Below are 18,954 nucleotides of genomic sequence, written 5' to 3' on the forward strand. Positions count from 1 at the left end.
TTATGCCAAAAAATCTTTAAAAAAAATCCACGTTTATTGTGGCCTTTAGTTACTCTTCAAAACCTTAAAATCTTGTGGACATATTTTGTTCCTAAAAATCTTTTAAAATCCACGTTTATTGTGGCCATTAATTGTTGTAGAGGTCACACGAAACCTCCTAACCTAATCCCTCTTCCATCGAAGACTTCTCTTCTTACAAATACAAATAACGATTTTGGGTTAATTTGTTATACATTTATTTTTCATTTTTATTCCTAAAACTTAATTATTTTTGTTGTTTAAAATAGAACTGTTTTTTTAAATATATTTATGTGTATATTAATAATTATTTTCTTCTTGCAATGTGTGATTAATGTACGTATGTATGTATATACTACTATGTAAGTATGTATGTATTTATGTATAATACAATTTTTATTTTTGTAAAATAATTTAAAATTTATAAAATTTTAAATATGACACCTAATGTGCAAATGTTGAAAACGGGGGAGGGAGGGTGTTGTAATTGTAGTTGTTCTTGTTATTAGCTGAAATGTAATTAGTATCCTTAATTTTCGGGAGGGGTTTTAACACTAAAATATAACTTTATAATTCTTAATATTTTATTGACATCTAGTTGTGGTTGTTGTTGCAGTTATTGGAGAGTTTTGAGATATTGTTAATATTGATTTGTGTTGAAAAGTTTAAAACTGGGCTCTGTTTCTTTACTTTTTTAAAGCTATGCAGGGGCATGCACACAAGAGGAAAAAAGGGAAATGGTGTTGTTGTTTTTATTTTCAAGGGCCTTTGGGGTAGGAATGCCTTCTTAAAGAGATACTTTAATTAACTGAGTGTTTCAAGTCTTAATCACGAAGTAGGTGGCGAAGGAAGAAGAAGTTCTTTATAAACTACCAAAGAGAGTGAGATATTTTCGTTCTTTGAAGGGGTAGCGGGGCATGTCAAGATTTTTGAAAATCTTTGGCTTACATTTGTCGACAAGAAATTCCGTCTTTCTAATCATTCCAATTACTTGCTGAACCAGCAGCTGAGGAAATGGGTGTGGTGGAAGCCGAAAAATTGCTACTTGCCCCTCCTCCCGATGATTGTGGCGTTTGAGGTGGTTTACGTTTCTCGACAAGTTTAATATCTTTGACACACAAATCATGTTTGGATTTGGCTGCAAACTTGATAACCGCCTGGGTGCTAACCTGCGGCACATGCCTCAAGTCTAACCATATTAGCTGATCACATTTGGCCAAATGATCCAATGACAACTCGGACACCAAACGACATGCACTCAAATTTAATTCGATTAAATTTGCAATTGCCGTTGGTGAGGTTCCGATTTGTGCTACGCCCGCATCGGTAATACGTTGACAGGATGATACATCCAAATGCACTAAATGTGGCAATGATTGGGTTATATAACGCAAGGCTACATCAGAGATATCGGTGCCGGCCAATTTGAGAGTCTTCAAGTCTCTCAACCTTGTCTTGGAATCGGCCAGGCCGGGCCGTGAATCCTTCGGTGGCGATAATATATCACGTATGGCTGCATCATTTAAACCACGTACAAAACTTAAATCTAATATTTGCAAGGGAGGACAGAGGCAGGTGTGCAAGGCTAAAACCGCCTGAATGGGGCAATTTTGTAGTGAGAGATTTTTCAAGGCAGGCAGGCGGGCAATGATCCAGGCCAATTGACGTTTGGCTATTTGTGTCCAATCCAAAATCAAATGCTCAGGTTGTCGCCTTACAATGGCCGTTAGCAGGGAGGCAGAGAGTTTCATTTCCGAACAATTCATGGTTTTCCAGAGAGCTGGATCAACGGCCACATTTGACCAAACCTTGCACACCGAACAGCATGTGACCAATGTCTCTTGGGGTAAATAGCGGAAGATGATTTTCAGCAAAGTGGGATCGAGGGCCAAATTGGGTCCAGCATAACCACCGCCCATACTATTGCCATAGCCCGCCGAGGTGTGAGAAGAACCAGGTCTCACCACATATTGCGGTTTCTTTAAAACCCTTGATGATGAGTTGAGCATCTGTTGTGCCAAATGAGATCGTACTGAATTCTTTTTTCGAGATCCATGATTACCATTGCCACCGGCACCAACACCCCCTGGACCAGTTAGATTACAATCAATGGAAGCATTGGCATCTATACTATCCTGCATACTGCTACACATACTGAGACCATCGTCACTGCGGCGCCGCTTTATTTTATCCACAGCTGTTGGTGATATGCCAGGTGAGGGAGTGTCATAATTACGTTCCGTTTTCACATCTATGGCTATGTGCCGTTTAACACCATGTTTCCAATTATTGTTGGTATTGGCCGAACCCGTTTCCATTTCCGATTCACTGGTGAATACAAAATCATTATACTGATGATGATGATGATTGTTGAGCATATTTCCAGACATGTGGCCACCACCTCCATCAACGAAGTCTCCACTTACAATATTAACACCTCCCACCGAGGTCCGCCGCACTTCGGATGATTTTTGTCTTGCACGGAAATGACGAGGCTGCAAAGGGAAGGAAAGAAACACAATTATTTGTTATATCGGGGCAAAATTTATAAAGAAGACATCTAAAGATAATTCCTCAAGGGAGACCTTTCTACATAGAGAAAACCTCCAAGTAGGGATACCAATATAGAGCAGACTTTAATGGAAACCTTTTTCTATAGAAATACCTCAATGTAGGTCTCTCTGTATAGAGAAGCCTTCTCGAGAGGTCTCTTTGTATAAAGAAGATCTCTAGAGAGGTCTCTCTGTATAGAGAAGATCTCTAGAGAGCTCTCTCTGTATAGAGAAGATCTCTAGAGAGGTCTCTCTGTATAAAGAAGACCTCTTTGGAGGTTTTCTCTATACAGAGAGACATCTCTAGAGGTTTTCTCTATACAAAGAGACCTCTCTACAGGTATTCTCTATACAAAGAGACTTCTCCAGAGGTCTTCTCTCTACAGAGATATCTCTCCAGAGGTCTTCTCTATACAGAGAGACCTCTCTAGAGATCTTCTCTATACAGAGAGACCTCTCTAGAGGTCTTCTTTTTACAGAGAGACCTCTCCAAAGGTCTTCTCTATACAAAGAGACTTCTCCAGAGGTCTTCTCTATACAGAAAGACCTCTCTAGAGATCTTCTCTATACAGAGAGACCTCTCTAGAGGTCTTCTCTATACAGAGAGACCTCTCCAGAGGTCTTCTCTATACAGAGATACCTCTCCAGAGGTCTTCTCTATACAGAGAGACCTCTCTAGAGATCTTCTCTATACAGAGAGACCTCTCTGGAGATCTTCTCTATACAGAGAGACCTCTCTAGAGGTCTTCTCTATACAGAGAGAGAGAGGTCTTCTCTATACAGAGATACCTTTCCAGAGGTCTTCTCTATATAGAGAGAGACCTCTCTAGAGGTCTCCTCTATACAGAGAGACCTCTCTAGAGGTCTTCTTTTTACAGAGAGACCTCTCCAAAGGTCTTCTCTATACAAAGAGACTTCTCCAGAGGTCTTCTCTATACAGAAAGACCTCTCTAGAGATCTTCTCTATACAGAGAGACCTCTCTAGAGGTCTTCTCTATACAGAGAGACCTCTCCAGAGGTCTTCTCTATACAGAGAGACCTCTCCAGAGGTCTTCTCTATACAGAGATAACTCTCCAGAGGTCTTCTCTATATAGAGAGAGACCTCTCTAGAGGTCTCCTCTATACAGAGAGACCTCTCTAGAGGTCTTCTTTTTACAGAGAGACCTCTCCAAAGGTCTTCTCTATACAAAGAGACTTCTCCAGAGGTCTTCTCTATACAGAAAGACCTCTCTAGAGATCTTCTCTATACAGAGAGACCTCTCTAGAGGTCTTCTCTATACAGAGAGACCTCTCCAGAGGTCTTCTCTATACAGAGAGACCTCTCCAGAGGTCTTCTCTATACAGAGATAACTCTCCAGAGGTCTTCTCTATATAGAGAGAGACCTCTCTAGAGGTCTCCTCTATACAGAGAGACCTCTCTAGAGGTCTTCTTTTTACAGAGAGACCTCTCCAAAGGTCTTCTCTATACAAAGAGACTTCTCCAGAGGTCTTCTCTATACAGAAAGACCTCTCTAGAGATCTTCTCTATACAGAGAGACCTCTCTAGAGGTCTTCTCTATACAGAGAGACCTCTCCAGAGGTCTTCTCTATACAGAGAGACCTCTCCAAAGGTCTTCTCTATACAAAGAGACTTCTCCAGAGGTCTTCTCTATACAGAAAGACCTCTCTAGAGATCTTCTCTATACAGAGAGACCTCTCTAGAGGTCTTCTCTATACAGAGAGACCCCTCTAGAGGTCTTCTTTTTACAGAGAGACCTCTCCAGGTCTTCTCTATACAAAGAGACCTCTCTACAGGTCTTCTCTATACAGAGAGACCTCTCTAGAGGTCTTCTCTATACAGGGAGACCTCTCTAGAGGTCTTCTCTATACAGAGAGACCTCTCTAGAGGTCTTCTCTATACAGAGAGACCTCTCTAGAGGTCTCCTCTATACAGAGAGACCTCTCTAGAGGTCTTCCTTTTACAGAGAGACCTCTCCAAAGGTCTTCTCTATACAAAGAGACTTCTCCAGAGGTCTTCTCTATACAGAGAGACCTCTCCAGAGGTCTTCTCTATACAGAGAGACCTCTCTAGAGGTCTTCTCTATACAGAGAGACCTCTCCAGAGGTCTTCTCTATACAGAGAGACCTCTCTAGAGGTCTTCTCTATACAGAGAGACCTCTCTAGAGGTCTCCTCTATACAGAGAGACCTCTCTAGAGGTCTTCCTTTTACAGAGAGACCTCTCCAAAGGTCTTCTCTATACAAAGAGACTTCTCCAGAGGTCTTCTCTATACAGAGAGACCTCTCCAGAGGTCTTCTCTATACAGAGAGACCTCTCCAGAGGTCTTCTCTATACAGAGAGACCTCTCTAGAGGTCTTCTCTATACAGAGAGACCTCTCTAGAGGTCTTCTCTATACAGAGAGACCTCTCTAGAGGTCTTCTCTATACAGAGAGACCTCTCTGGAGATCTTCTATATACTGAGAGACCTCTCTAGAGGTCTTCTCTATACAGAGAGACTTCTCCAGAGATGTGCTCTATACAGAGATAACTCTCCAGAGGTCTTCTCTATATAGAGAGAGACCTCTCTAGAGGTCTCCTCTATACAGAGAGACCTCCCTAGAGGTCTTCTTTTTACAGAGCGACCTCTCCAAAGGTCTTCTCTATACAGAGAGACCTCTCCAGAGGTCTTCTCTATACAGAGATTCCTCTCCAGAGGTCTTCTCTATACAGAGAGACCTCTCTAGAGATCTTCTCTATACAGAGAGACCTCTTCAGAGGTCTTCTCTATACAGAGATCCCTTTCCAGAGGAGAAGACCTCTATATAGAGAGAGACATCACTAGAGACTTCTCCATACAGAGAGACCTCTCTAGAGGTCTCCTTTTTACAGAGAGACCTCTCCAGAGGTCTTCTCTATACAGAGAGACCTCTCTACAGGTCTTCTCTATACAGAGAGACGTCTCTAGAGGTCTTCTCTATACAGAGAGACCTCTCTAGAGGACTTCTCTATTCAGAGAGACCTCTCTAGAGGTCTTCTCTATACACAGAGACCTCTCCAGAGGTCTTCTCTATACACAGATACCTCCCCAGAGGTCTTCTCTATACACAGATACCTCTCCAGAGGTTTTCTCTATATAGAAAGAGACCACTCTGGAGGTCCTCTCTATACAGGGAGACCTCTCTAGAGGTCCTCTCTATACAGAGAGACCTCTCTAGAGGTCTTCTTTTTACAGAGAGACCTCTCCAGAGGTCTTCTCTATACAGAGAGACCTCTATAGAGGTCTTCTCTATACAGATAGACATCTCTAGAGGTCTTCTCTATACAGAGAGACCTCTCTGGAAGTCTTCTCTATACAGAGAGACCTCTCCAGAGGTCTTCTCTATACAGAGAAATCTCTCCAGAGGTCTTCTCTATATAGAGAAGACCTCTGGAGACGTCTCTCTGTATAGAGAAAACCTCTAGAGAGGTCTCTCTGTATAGAGAAGACCTCAGGAGAGGTCTCTCTGTATAGAGAAGACCTCAGGAGAGGTCTCTCTGTATAGAGAAGACCTCAGGAGAGGTCTCTCTGTATAGAGAAGACCTCTAGAGAGGTCTCTCTGTATAGAGAAGACATCTAGAGAGGTCTCTCTGTATAGAGAAGACATCTAGAGAGGTCTCTCTGTATAGAGAAGACCTCTGGAAAGGTATCTCTGTATAGAGAAGACCTCTGGAGAGGTATCTCTGTATAGAGAAGACCTCTGGAGAGGTCTCTCTGTATAGAGAAGACCTCTGGAGAGGTCTCTCTGTATAGAGAAGACCTCTGGAGAGGTCTCTCTGTAAAAAGAAGACCTCTAGAGAGGTCTCTCTGTATAGAGAAGACCTCTAGAGAGGTCTCTCTCTATATAGCGAAGACCTCTGGAGTGGTATCTCTGTATAGAGGAGACATCCAGAGAGGATTCTCTGTATAGAAAAGACATCCAGAGAGGATGCTTTGTATAGAAAAGACTTCTAGAGAGGCTTCTCAGTAAAGAAAAGACCTCCAGAGACGCCTTTTTGTATAGAGAAGACCTGTAGATGCCCTTCTGAATAGAGAATAGAGGTCTTTGTATAGACAAGACCTCTAGAGAGGCTTCTTGGTATAGAGAGGACATCTAGAGAGGCCAAGTCTTTAGTTCTTTACCTAGATCTTACCTTATAATCATTATTCTTTCCCGATTTACAGCAACTGGGACATTCCCAACTATTCGGCAAATCCTCGTTGACAATACCCTTGGCATCGGCCGCATATTCGGTACCATCAAGTGCGGAGAGTGCACAATCGGGATGAGCAATTTCATAACATACTGAACATTCCATTAATGCCGAAGGACCATCAAGCGATGCCAGCTGTTTGGTTTGTGGTGAAACGGGCGTTTGACGCCAACCATCCAAATGACAAAATACACACTGGGCCGTAACGGGTAGCATGGGCGAAAGGCATTGACGCATCATACAGGTCTGTTTGGCTCGACCGGGACCACCAAATTTCACCATGTCCAGGCAAAAACTACATTCACCACAATCGGAACGTTGACAGGCGGCACAATTTTTGCAACGGGTACGACGCCGTCGTGGTTGACCCAGCCCTGTGACATTGGGTGAGATTTTCGATGATTCAGTGTTGGGTGAGAGGCAGTTATCGGCTGAACCTGTCGTGTGCGATGTTTGCAGGGGTGTAAGATTGTGGGTGATTGGATTTGAGTTTTGACCATTGTTATGGCTGTTGTTGTTGCTGTTATTGTAATTGGAACAGGAGGCAATGACACTGACAGCATTTCCATTATTGCCACCTCCGGCTGCAGCTGCCACCGCATTGGCTAAATGCATTTTCTTGGGTGGCCGATATTTTATGTTATCTGTGGGGGAGACAAAGGTTGGTTGTTGCTGCTGTTGTTGTTGTTGATTTTGATTTGGTTGTTGTTGCTGATGATGAATTGGTTGTTGTTGTGAGCCTGGACCGCCATTTTCAATGGGTTCCTTTTTAATGGTAATGCCGTTATCCGTGGTTACCGTGGTGGTGCCGGTAAAAGCCAAGTGGGACATTATTGTACCTGTACCCCCTCCACCGCCAGCCGCAGATGACTCGGCTGCATGTTGGGCCTCCAGCTGCTGTTGTTCTCTAATTATTTCGGCATTTTTTCTTGCAATTTCCTGCTTTATTTCTTGTTTGACTCTCGAACGTTCATATTCCTGGAAGGGAGGATGCATTAAACCAGGTGGTTTCAAAACCGATTCCCCTGTTATGGCCAATTCTGGTTTATCTTTACAATGACGCTCCACCAAGGTGCGAACATCCTTAATAAGGGCCACTGGATCACGTACCAATTCAGGGACATTTTTCTTATTCGGTGGCAGATCATAGAGATACATGACAATCTCTTTCAGACCAAACAATTCGTAATGGGTCAAATGGATGTGGGGTCTTGAGGCCATTTCATTTTCATCCACCGAAGGTTCTCCCTCCAGATGTGAATGGCCCAGCAGTACATAAACATAACGGGCCAGCACATACCACAACATTTCCGTAAAGAAGGGATAACGGAATTTTTGCGGCACCTTTGTGGCATCCTCCACTTGGGCGGTTTTCAGTTGTTTTACAATGCCAAAGGAATGCAAGAAATTGCCACCAAATACCAAAGAATCTGTGGGTGTGTAGACAGCATGGATCCATCCGGTGGGTATGAAAAATGTATTCCCCGCCGTCAAATAAACTCTGGCACATTTCTCCACAGTATCACCAAAGAAGATATCTGCCTGTTTACCAGACAATACCCATTTTTCATATAACTGGAGATTCTTTTCCGTTGGCGGTATTAGCCAAAATACTTTGCTACCCTTTAGAATGTGATACCACACCGAGGTGCCGCCAAAATCTATGTGGAAATCGGTATAACAATTCTTCACTGACATTAGGCAATATTTCTGAACCTTGGGATACATCATATTGCCCAAGAGATTGGTTGCTTCTCTCTGGGCATCTTTAAGCCTCTTCGGCCACACCACATCAACCCAATCAATTTGTCGTACAATTTCTGGACTTTGAATGTAATTATCCAAACGTGTGTGAGAGAATTCCAACGAAATGACATTCAACAGACGATCCTTTTGTGGACTATCGTAGTACTGCTGCCACTCTTTCATTGTCATCTGAAGATTCTTTTGTGTATTGACATCCATGACATCAAGGATGCGCCGTGATCCGACACATAAGCGTACATCGTTCACGGTGAACTCGTCGGGGTCGGGCATTCGCAGACCCAGACCGGTTTTGTCGCGAAACAATAATGGTATATTGAAACCATACTGTTGTAAGAAACTGTTTAAAAGAGAGGTAGAGAGAGAGAGAGAGCGTTAGATAAACATGGAAAAGGGGAGCTAAATGTCCAAACAACTTACCCGACATTTAAATCACTGCCTCGCATTTCCCGCACCATGCCAGTTTGAGCAAATTTCGAGGACTCCAGCTTTTCGGCCACACTAAAGCCCCGAGTCCCCTCCAAATCGTCATCACCCAAAGCCCATTCTTCTAGATATTGTTTGCGTTCCTTGCGCTCGCGCTGTAATAGAAGAAAGAGAGGGAGGTTAAACATAGGAAACCTTTAAGAAATACACCATAAAGAGGAAAAAGGGGCGAAAATGACTTATTCAAGTTTTTGAAGTAACTTATCCAATTTATTCATACATTATCCCAAGTAATGCGGGTGGGATAGGTTATCCACGTTATCCAATTAACGAGAATATCTTATCCACGTTATCCAAATAACAAGAATAGCTTATCCACGTTATTCAAATAACGAGAATTTTTTATCCACGTTATCCAAATAACGAGAATAACTTATCCACGTTATCCAAATGAAGATAACAACTTATCCACGTTATCCAAATAACCACAACTTGTCCACGTTGTCCAAATAACCAGAATAATTTATCCACGCTATCCAAATAACCACATTAATTTATCCACGTTATCCAAATAACGAGAATTACTTATCGACTCTTGGAAAAAGGTAGAAATAAGTTATCCACGGTATCCAAATAACCAGAATAACTTATCCACGTTATCCGAATAACGATAATTACTTATCCGCGTTGTCCAAATAACCAGATTTATTTATCCACGATATCCAAGTAACGAGAATAACTTATTCACGTTATCAAAATAACCAGAATAGCGTATGCACGTTATCCAAATAACGAGAATAACTTATCCACGTTATCCAAATAATCAGAATAAATTATCCACTTTATCCAAATAAAAAGAATAACTTATCCATGTTATCCAATTAACGAGAAGTATTTATCCACTTATCCAAATAACGAGTATAACTTATCCACGTTATCCGAATAGCGAGAATTACTTATCCACATTATCCAAATAATCGGAATAAATTATCCACTTTATCCAAATAAAGAGAATAACTTATCCATGTTATCCAATTAACAAGAAGTATTTATCCACGTTATCCAAATAACGAGAATAACTTATTCACGTTATCCAAATAACGAGAATAACTTATAAACTATATCCAAATAACGAGAATAACTTATCCACGGTATCCAAATAACCAGAATAACTTATCCACGTTATCCAAATAACCAGAATAACTTATCCATGTTATCCAAATAAGGAGAATTTCTTATCTACTCTTGGAAAATGTTGGAATTAAGTTATACACGTTATCCACTCTATCAAAATGGTGAAAAAAAAGTTATCCACTTTATCCAAACAACTTACCCACGTTATCCAAATAACGAGAATTACTTATCCACTCTTGGAAAATGGTGGAAATAAGTTATACACGTTATGCACTCTATAAAAATGGTGGAAAAATGTTATCCACGTTATCCAAACAACTTATACTCGTTATCCAAATAACGAGAATAATTTATCCTCGTTATCCAAATAACGAGAATTACTTATCCACTCTTGGAAAATGGTAGAAATAAGTTATCCACGTTATTCAAATTACCAGAATAGCTTATCCACGTTATCCGAATAACGAGAATAACTTATCCAAATAACGAGAATAACTTATCCATGGTATCCAAATAACCAGAATAACTTATCCAAGTTATCCAAATAACGAGAATAACTTCTCCAAGTTATTCAAATAATCAGAAAAACTTATTCACTCTTAGAACACTGTGGAAATGAGTTATCCACGTTATTCACTTTATAAAAATGATGGAAAAAGTTATCCATGTTATCCAAACAAATTTTCCACGTTATCCAAATAACGAGAATAATTTATCTACTCTTGGAAAATTGTGGAAATAAGTTATCCACTTTATCCACTCTATAAAAATGGTGGAAAAGTTATCCACGTTATCCAAATAACTTATCCACGTTATCCAAATAACGAGAATAATTTATCTACTCTTGGAAAATTGTGGAAATAAGTTATCCACTTTATCCACTCTATAAAAATGGCGGAAAAAGTTATCCACGTTATCCAAATAACCAGAATAACTTATTCACGTTATCCAAATAAGGAGAATTACGTATCCACTCTGGAAAATTTTGGAAATAAGTTATCCACGTTATCCACTCTATGAAAATGGTGGGAAAAAATTATCCATGTTATCTAAATGACGATAATAACTTATCCAAGTTATTCAAATAATGAGAATTACTTATTCACTCTTGGAAAATGGTGGAAATAAGTTATCCACGTTATCCAAACAACTAATCCACGTTATCCAAATATGGAGAATTACTTATCTACTCTTGGAAAATGGTGGAATTATGTTATACACGTTATCCACTCTATCAAAATGGTGGAAAAAAAGTTATCCACTTTATCCAAACAACTTACCCACGTTATCCAAATGACGAGAATTACTTATCCACTCGTGGAAAATGGTGGAAATAAGTTATACACGTTATCCACTCTATAAAAATGGTGGAAAAATGTTATCCACGTTATCCAAACAACTTATCCTCGATATCCAAATAACCAGAATTTCTTATCCATTTTATGAAAATGGTGGAAATACGCTTTCCACGTTCTCCAAATAACGAGAACGACTTATCCACGTTATCCAAGTAACAAGAATAACTTATCCACGTTATTCAAATAACAAGAATTACTTATCCACTCTATGAAAATGGTGGGAATAAGTTATCCACTTTATCCAGATAACGAGAATTACTTATCCACTCTATGAAAATGCTGGGAATAGATTTTCCAAGTTATTAAAAAACGGGAATTATTTATCCACTATATAAAGATAGTGGGAATAAGTTATCAACGTTATTCAAATAACGAGAATTACTTATCCACTCTATAAAAATGGTTGGAATAAGTTATCCAAATAAAGGGGATTGCTTATTCACTCTATGAAAATGGTTGGAATAAGTTATCCGCGTTATCCAAATAAAAGTGATTGCTTATTCACTCTATGAGAGGAAAGAGTTCTTCACATAACGAGAATTACTTATCCATTTTATGAAAATGGTGGAAATAAGTTATCCACGTTATCCAAATAATGTGAAAACATTATCCACATAAAATGATAAACGAAGTGTCTTCTTCAAAACAATAGTTTAACAAAAATCGTACTTTAAAAAAGCAACGAGCATAATTTAACCAAAATGTCTAAAATCCCTTAACTAAAAATATTCAAATAACGAACTATCCCCCATATTCAAATAACATAAATACATTATCCTCTAAATAAATATTCAAAATACCTTATCCAACACAATTAATTTGATTTACATTCTACAAACTATGTAGATGTGAATAATATTGAACCAGCATCACATAAAACCAGAAAATGAACCGACTTCTTAAAAACCAGAATCCACAACATATTCCGTCACGTAATTTTTAGTTTTAGTTTCCATTTCATCATCTCCTTTTATTTTCATCCTTTTATTTGTCCAAAGAATGATGGGATTTAAGAATGGCAAACTTGTTTGGCAACCTGTTTTATTATTGGACACTAGTATCATCTTTATACAGCACACTGACACCGACACAGACATACTACTGTGAGTATGTAATGCAACTTCAATATACTTTTATTACCTAAAAGTATTGCAGCAAACACACTACTAACGCGACTGGCTAGTCAGCGGCATACATTTTTTGTTCATGTATGGGTAGGAGTAAGAATGGAATAAAGACAAGGAATTATTACGCAGTATATTTTCAAATAAAAAAAAATCTAATGAATTTTAAAAAAGTGTGTTGCAAGGAATTCTATTCATAATGTCTTGGTATTTGGTAAGGATGTTAAATACTTTATACATTGGGCGCCATTTTTTCCTTTGTACATAACTACCGGTCGAATTCCCGAAGTGAAATTTGCCCAACTGAGGCGGTGGGCCTGAGAATAAGCAGGACCAACACTAATTATAGAAAAGAACAGGGTGGTCTTGTTGCTTAAGCTAGACAGGAATGCCTGCAAGGCAAATTCTACAGACCAGTTTCAATTTTGTGTCCTTTTACGTCTTCTTCATTCATTCCTCAATGAGGTTTGCATAGAGCCTAAATTATTATCTGAGATTGATTTTAATATTTTTTATTTTGATTTCTACGTTCTTGTCTGTCCCTTCATTTTTTAAATTCTTCCTTATTAGGGGCCTCAGTTTTAACTGATCTTCTTCTTTTCCGTTTAACTCCTTGAGGAGCATAGGGCCTCTACAAACAACCTCCAGAATGTTCTGTCATTTGCTAGTGCTTTTATTTCGCTCCATGATTTTCCGGTGCTTTCTAACTCCTTCATAAGACTTCTTTTCCAGGAGTTTTTAGGTCTTCCTGTTTTTCTGCTCCCTTGGGGATTCCAAAGTTACAACCGATTCTGTTGTCAAATGGGACTAATACATTCAAAATATATTAAAATGACGCGTACTTTATATGGGGGCTATACCAAAACGTGGACTTATATAAACCAACTTTGGTAGGAATGTTGTTTGGTCTCTGGAGACACAAAATACAAAGTTACAACCAATTCGGTGGTAAAATGGGACATATTTCTTAAACATTCCTTAAAACGACGACGCGTCACGCGTCATTTGGTATGGGGGCTATACGAAAGCGTGGACCTACATAGCCCGCTTTCAATACCAAAAGTCCTACGTTCAAATAATAGATTTTCCCAAAATTTCATCCACCTACGTCAATCCGTTCGGACGCTAGAGTGATTTCCACAGACGGACAGACGGACGGACACGATGTAGAATTGCACGCTGATCAAGAATATATATAGTCTGTGGGCTCTACAATGATCATCTCGAGTAGTTACAAACGTAGTGACAAACTTAATATACCCTTATCCTATGGTGGAGGGTATAAAAATATAAAGGAAAATTCTTTCATTTCAAATTTTCATAGAACAAGAATCCAGCCCCAGGTTTAGGAATCTTGCTAACAACTGCACCATTTACAACAGTTCATGTTGAAAGTTCGTGTTCGATCACATGTCGATATGCCTCACCACTCTCTCCAAAATTGCATAATGTAAATTAATTTATCTACCCTTGATTATTGTAGGTCTCTACGATAACTTTCCAAGCAATAATTAGTCCATATTTACATTATGCAATTTTCCTTGCGGCAAATGTCTGTTGGTGAGAGAGAGTGTTGAGAGGCAAAGGGTTACCATATGTCTCACCTCTCTCTCCAGCAAACTGACAATTGCCGCAAGGAAAATTGCATAATGCCAGGTCAGGCAATGTGCGCTTGCTGAGAGCAAGTGAGCGAAAACTTCAATGTAAAATGCATTGAAATGTATGCTCACTTGCTCTCAGCAAGCGCACATCGCCTGACCTGGGCATAATGTAAATATGGACTTACTCAGTAAGTTCCAGCAACTTCTCTCAGTGAATTTTACTCTATCGAGCAAGAAAAATTGCAGGAAGTTATCGAACAACATTTTGTAAGAACTTGCAAGAAAGTCAGCTGTTTCCAAAAATGTATGAACATTGTTTTGTTTCGTTTGATATTTAAAAAAAAAATGAAACAAAAATACAAATTTTAAAATTGCATTTAAAGGACTCGACACATATGAAGCATGGCATTCTTGCTTAAGTCATATCTGGTAAATAACTAAAGACCAAGTTCGACCTAATTCAAATGTTATTCTCAAATCTTTTTATTAGGTCGAACTTGGTCTTTAGTCTTTTATCAGATATGACTTCAGCAAGAATGTCAGCTTCTTATGTGTCGAGGCCTTAACTTATTTAAAGCAATAATCCTATTCACAACGCTTTATAATCTAAAAAAATGTGATATCGTGAAATTTTCTTGGTCAAAAATGTTAAATTTTCAAGTTGTTTACATTGAACAGATGACTAAATCAGCTGGCCAAACTTACAAGTTTTTACGGGACAAATTTTCCCAGCAAAGATTTGCAACTTCTCAGTCACAGAACTGTCAAAAAATCTCTCTCAAATCTTCTTTTACTGTTATCGAACAGCATTAAGTAAAAATTTGTACAAATTGTTGGGTTATCGTACAGACCTCATGTCATTCCCTTAACACCGTTTATTTTTTTTATTTTTAAATTGCATTCTTTTTAATCGAACTGTGAAATAATCTTATTCAATTTACGTACTTTTGACGAAATATAGAGCTATAGAGCTTCTATATCTGTAGTGGTGTTTTCGAAATAAATTTTTGAGTTACGGAGTGGGAGTAGTTTCAAAGTAAATCTGTATATGTATATTATTGGTATGCATATTTTTATATTAGTTTTTAGTTTCTTGGTCTTACATTATATTTTTCGAGTAGTTTTTCCTTTTTATTTGGTTAAGCAATTCTTATGCATTTTGTAATTTACACTGATGGGCCGGTTGGCTTTGAATTACAAGTTAAAAAAATTGAATTGAAGTAAGTACAATTAAAATGCTTATAATTTCGGTAATTAACTATATTTTTCGGTTAAAATTAAAAAAAGTAGTCGTAAAGTTCTACCGATAGCAAGAGTTCTGACAACTTTTAGTTTATGTTTTCATTCATAATTATGCATTTTAATGAGAAAAAATGAGAAATTTCCTTATAAAAACGGGCAGGTAACTCTGTTACTTCACAATTTCTTGTGACATCCGCCACACGCCATTATTAAAGTTAACAGAACAGGGGAACTCTCGTTGTGTTAACATCACTGATAACGGCTGTAAACAAAACACACTCTGTAAACGAGTACTACGGCCGCTATGTATTTCCGATAGTGGTCGGTCATGTGGATGTGTGAGTGTGCCGTTGGCAGCCACAAACGAATACAGAGCTGCTGTGGCAAATGAAAGCGAATATAAACGATAAAGATAAAGGCAACGACAACGTGGAATAAGAAATAAAAGAAAAATAACAGAAATCATAATAAAAACGAAAAGAATTCGTCATGCGGCGTTAGTTTAGTTTGGTCGTTTAACCACGCCAGACGGAAGTTACGCGACAATGGGGAGAGTGGCGATTGTCGTCGTCGTCGTGTTACTGGTAGAATAAAATGCGTTTTTATCACTCGTTTTTTTGACGACGACGAAAGCGAAACAAGTCTTGTTTTTCTTTGCACAGTTGTGTTGTTATTTATTATCATTAAAGTGCGCGCACGCATTGACAAACACACACACTCATACAAATGATAGTTAATTCACAACAAAAAAAAAACAGATTGTAATTAGAATACAATTTTTAAATGGGGGAACAACTATGAAATAACGCCTACATGGATGGTTGTGATAATGATGATGAGGATAAGATGCATGCACCATCCAATTTCGGGAAGTAATGAATAAAAATTGCATTTTAAGACTTACCAGTTGGCGTCGCAGCCCTTTCTGTTTTCCTGGCGATTCCGTTTCGGACATCGCCACCTCCGCCGCCGTCCCTCTTGTTGTTGTTGATTTCCTTTTATATTTTTATTTTGAGTTTCTTTAAAGTTTTTCCTCCTTTATTTCGGGAGGCTGAGTAGGAGCGCAGCAGCTTGTTTGTTAAGTTGATTTTTATGGCCACCACCACCAGAGCGAACTACGACAATCATTCGTACGTCCGTCTGCCCAAACGAGACGACCAGCTAGCAAGCAATTGATCTCTGCTGGTTTGTTGGTTGTGCGTGATTGTATTTTTGTTTGTTGTTGTTGATTTTTATTGGCGTAATTCTTTTTTCACACAGAGCCTACAAAATATTCATAAGAATTGTTTAAATAATTAATAATTTAACACTTTCAATCTTTGACATTTTTTCAGCGGCACTAAAATTAAACACTGGTTTGTTGTTATTCTCATTCTCTGCTGTCTATATGCAATACGGGCGTTGGGTATTTAAAATACTCCCATAAAAATACAATAAATTAATTAATTAATTATTTAAAGTTGAGATTTAACTGCACTACAAACAAACACATCCTACTTTTTTGTATGCACGTCAGTGTGTATTTTTATTTTATAATCTTCTTTTTCACCATATGTACCTACTATAATACGGCGGATATTTTTCGTGTCTAAATTTATTGTCATTTATGTGTAACAAATGTAGGTATGTATGACGTTCGAGAAAATTAACAACAACAAAAAACAACTATTATCGCGTTTATCATTACCGCAGGTCGGTTTAGTTAAAAAGTTTGGTGTTACTTTTTTATTGTTGTTGCTGTAGTACTTTTTTTCGTTGTTTTACTGCTCTAATATGGTAACAACCCGAATTCAGAAAGAAAAATATATCGACGAAAATTTACTGTATGTGCTCTGGTTGGTATTTGCGCGTCGTCGTCGTGTTCCACCGTCGTCGTTGTGCGTTCAAGTGCAGGTACCAAGCATCTGCAACGCGAGCCAAGCGTCGTCTCTGACAAACTGAAGTGTTACATTTCTCATTTCATTTCTCAACAGCAAACATCAGTTGATTGTGTGTTTCATTTCTTGCGATGTTCCTATGTGAGAACAGAACAAGTTGATTGAAGGACCTTTTCCTCTCCCACTTTAAATGGAAATACATTGGGGTGTTGCCACACTGTCTATTGGGAGGGTATTTTTACGAAAATTCCCAAGGTAGAAATTTATGATATTTGTAGGGTTATTCAGTAACTTTTAACGACTGTCGAATTGTTGAAATGAACGCCCAACTTTACTAAAACGTGGGATGTGTTTTCCTCTCTATTCTTATAGCCAGATTTTGTGGTTTGCGGTAACGATTGTGATATTCAGTAACATATGTATGTCAAAAGACTACCGAAAAAAAATATTTTAAAATGGAATCTCTGGAAGTTGAAGTTGTCAAATTAAAAAGACAAGGAAATAAAAAATGTGTAAAAACATATATTCCACAAAAATTCCACAGTTTTCTTTAATTAAGTTGAATAATCTTTTCGAATAAACGTTCAATGTATTCCAAGTAGTTGTAAGTGCTTTGTAATAAAACGAAAAGAATGGCTACAAAACCTCATCACGCCTTTAAAAAACATATTAGATATAGGGCCGACTTAATGAAAGTTAACGCATACTTCTCCCCTGCATCGCTGTATACATTACATATCTACTTAATCAGATACTAACTACTAGCATTTTTCCACCTATATGGAAGCATGCTAAGATTGTGCCAATTCCCAAAGCCAATAACGAATTTCGTCCTATTGCTACTTTATGTTATCTTTCAAAGCTACTTGAGAAAATTATATATAAACAAAGAACTGAGTATCTACAACGCGATTCGTTATTAACTGATGTGCAATCAGGTTTTCTTGCTGGTCACGGTTGCATCACAGCATTAGCAGAAGTTACGGAGTCGATCAGAAGTGATATGGATGACAACATGATATCATTCCTGATTCTTCTGGACCATTCAAAAGCTTTCGATGCCGTCGATCACCAAATTCTGCTCCTGAAACTTCGTACATTTTTTAATTTGTCTCCGGCTTCGACAAATCTTATAAAATCTTATTTAATGAATCGCTCACAAACGGTGTACGTAGGAAATAAAAAATCTTAGCCACTGTCAGTATTTAAAGGAGTTCCACAAGGGTCCTTTATAGGACCGCTTCTGTTCTCTATGTATTCTAATGATCTTCCTCTAAACATAACGAACTGTCGAACACATATGTATGCTGACGACGTACAACTTTTCTTGAGCTGCCACATAACTAACATCGATCAGTGCATTTTAAAAATTAATCATGACCTACGTAAGGTAGACGACTGGGCCAAGGCTAATGGTCTATTCTTGAATCCTAAAAAATCAAAATGTTTAACGATACATAAGAATAGGAAGATGTCTTTACAAAACATAGATATCTTCGTAAATAGTGATAACATTGAAGTCGTTACAAGTGCAAAAAACTTGGGAGTAATATTCAACAGTTCTCTCACATGGGGAAACCATGTCAATGTAGTGGTTGGCCAAACATTTGCGAAACTTCGTACGTTATGGCTATCTCATTCTTATAC

General features: G+C 38.4%; 1 protein-coding gene across 7 annotated transcripts in view; it reads right to left on the bottom strand.

Annotated features, from left to right (window-relative positions):
- Positions 1-212: 212 nt before the first annotated feature.
- The window catches only part of Kdm2 (Lysine demethylase 2), a 29,634-nt gene continuing 10,892 nt past the window's right edge, over positions 213-18,954 (bottom strand). The window contains exons 1-5 of one of the 7 annotated variants that reach the window (XM_073974946.1): positions 17,253-17,369; positions 16,335-16,693; positions 8,966-9,126; positions 6,722-8,885; positions 213-2,513 (exon numbers count right to left, since the gene is read on the bottom strand). In XM_073974946.1, the coding sequence (XP_073831047.1) occupies positions 993-2,513; positions 6,722-8,885; positions 8,966-9,126; positions 16,335-16,385 (3,897 nt within the window). In that variant the 5' untranslated portion in view covers positions 16,386-16,693; positions 17,253-17,369 and the 3' untranslated portion in view covers positions 213-992. Of the gene's footprint in view, positions 2,514-6,721; positions 8,886-8,965; positions 9,127-16,334; positions 16,694-16,988; positions 17,370-18,954 lie in introns of those variants that run through there. The other 6 variants (XM_073974937.1, XM_073974911.1, XM_073974921.1 and 3 more) reach the window with 6 other exon arrangements.

This window comes from Musca autumnalis, unplaced genomic scaffold, assembly GCF_047663935.1.
Source record: "Musca autumnalis isolate F117 unplaced genomic scaffold, ASM4766393v1 scaffold_1, whole genome shotgun sequence".
NCBI classification, from domain to species: Eukaryota; Metazoa; Arthropoda; class Insecta; order Diptera; family Muscidae; genus Musca; species Musca autumnalis.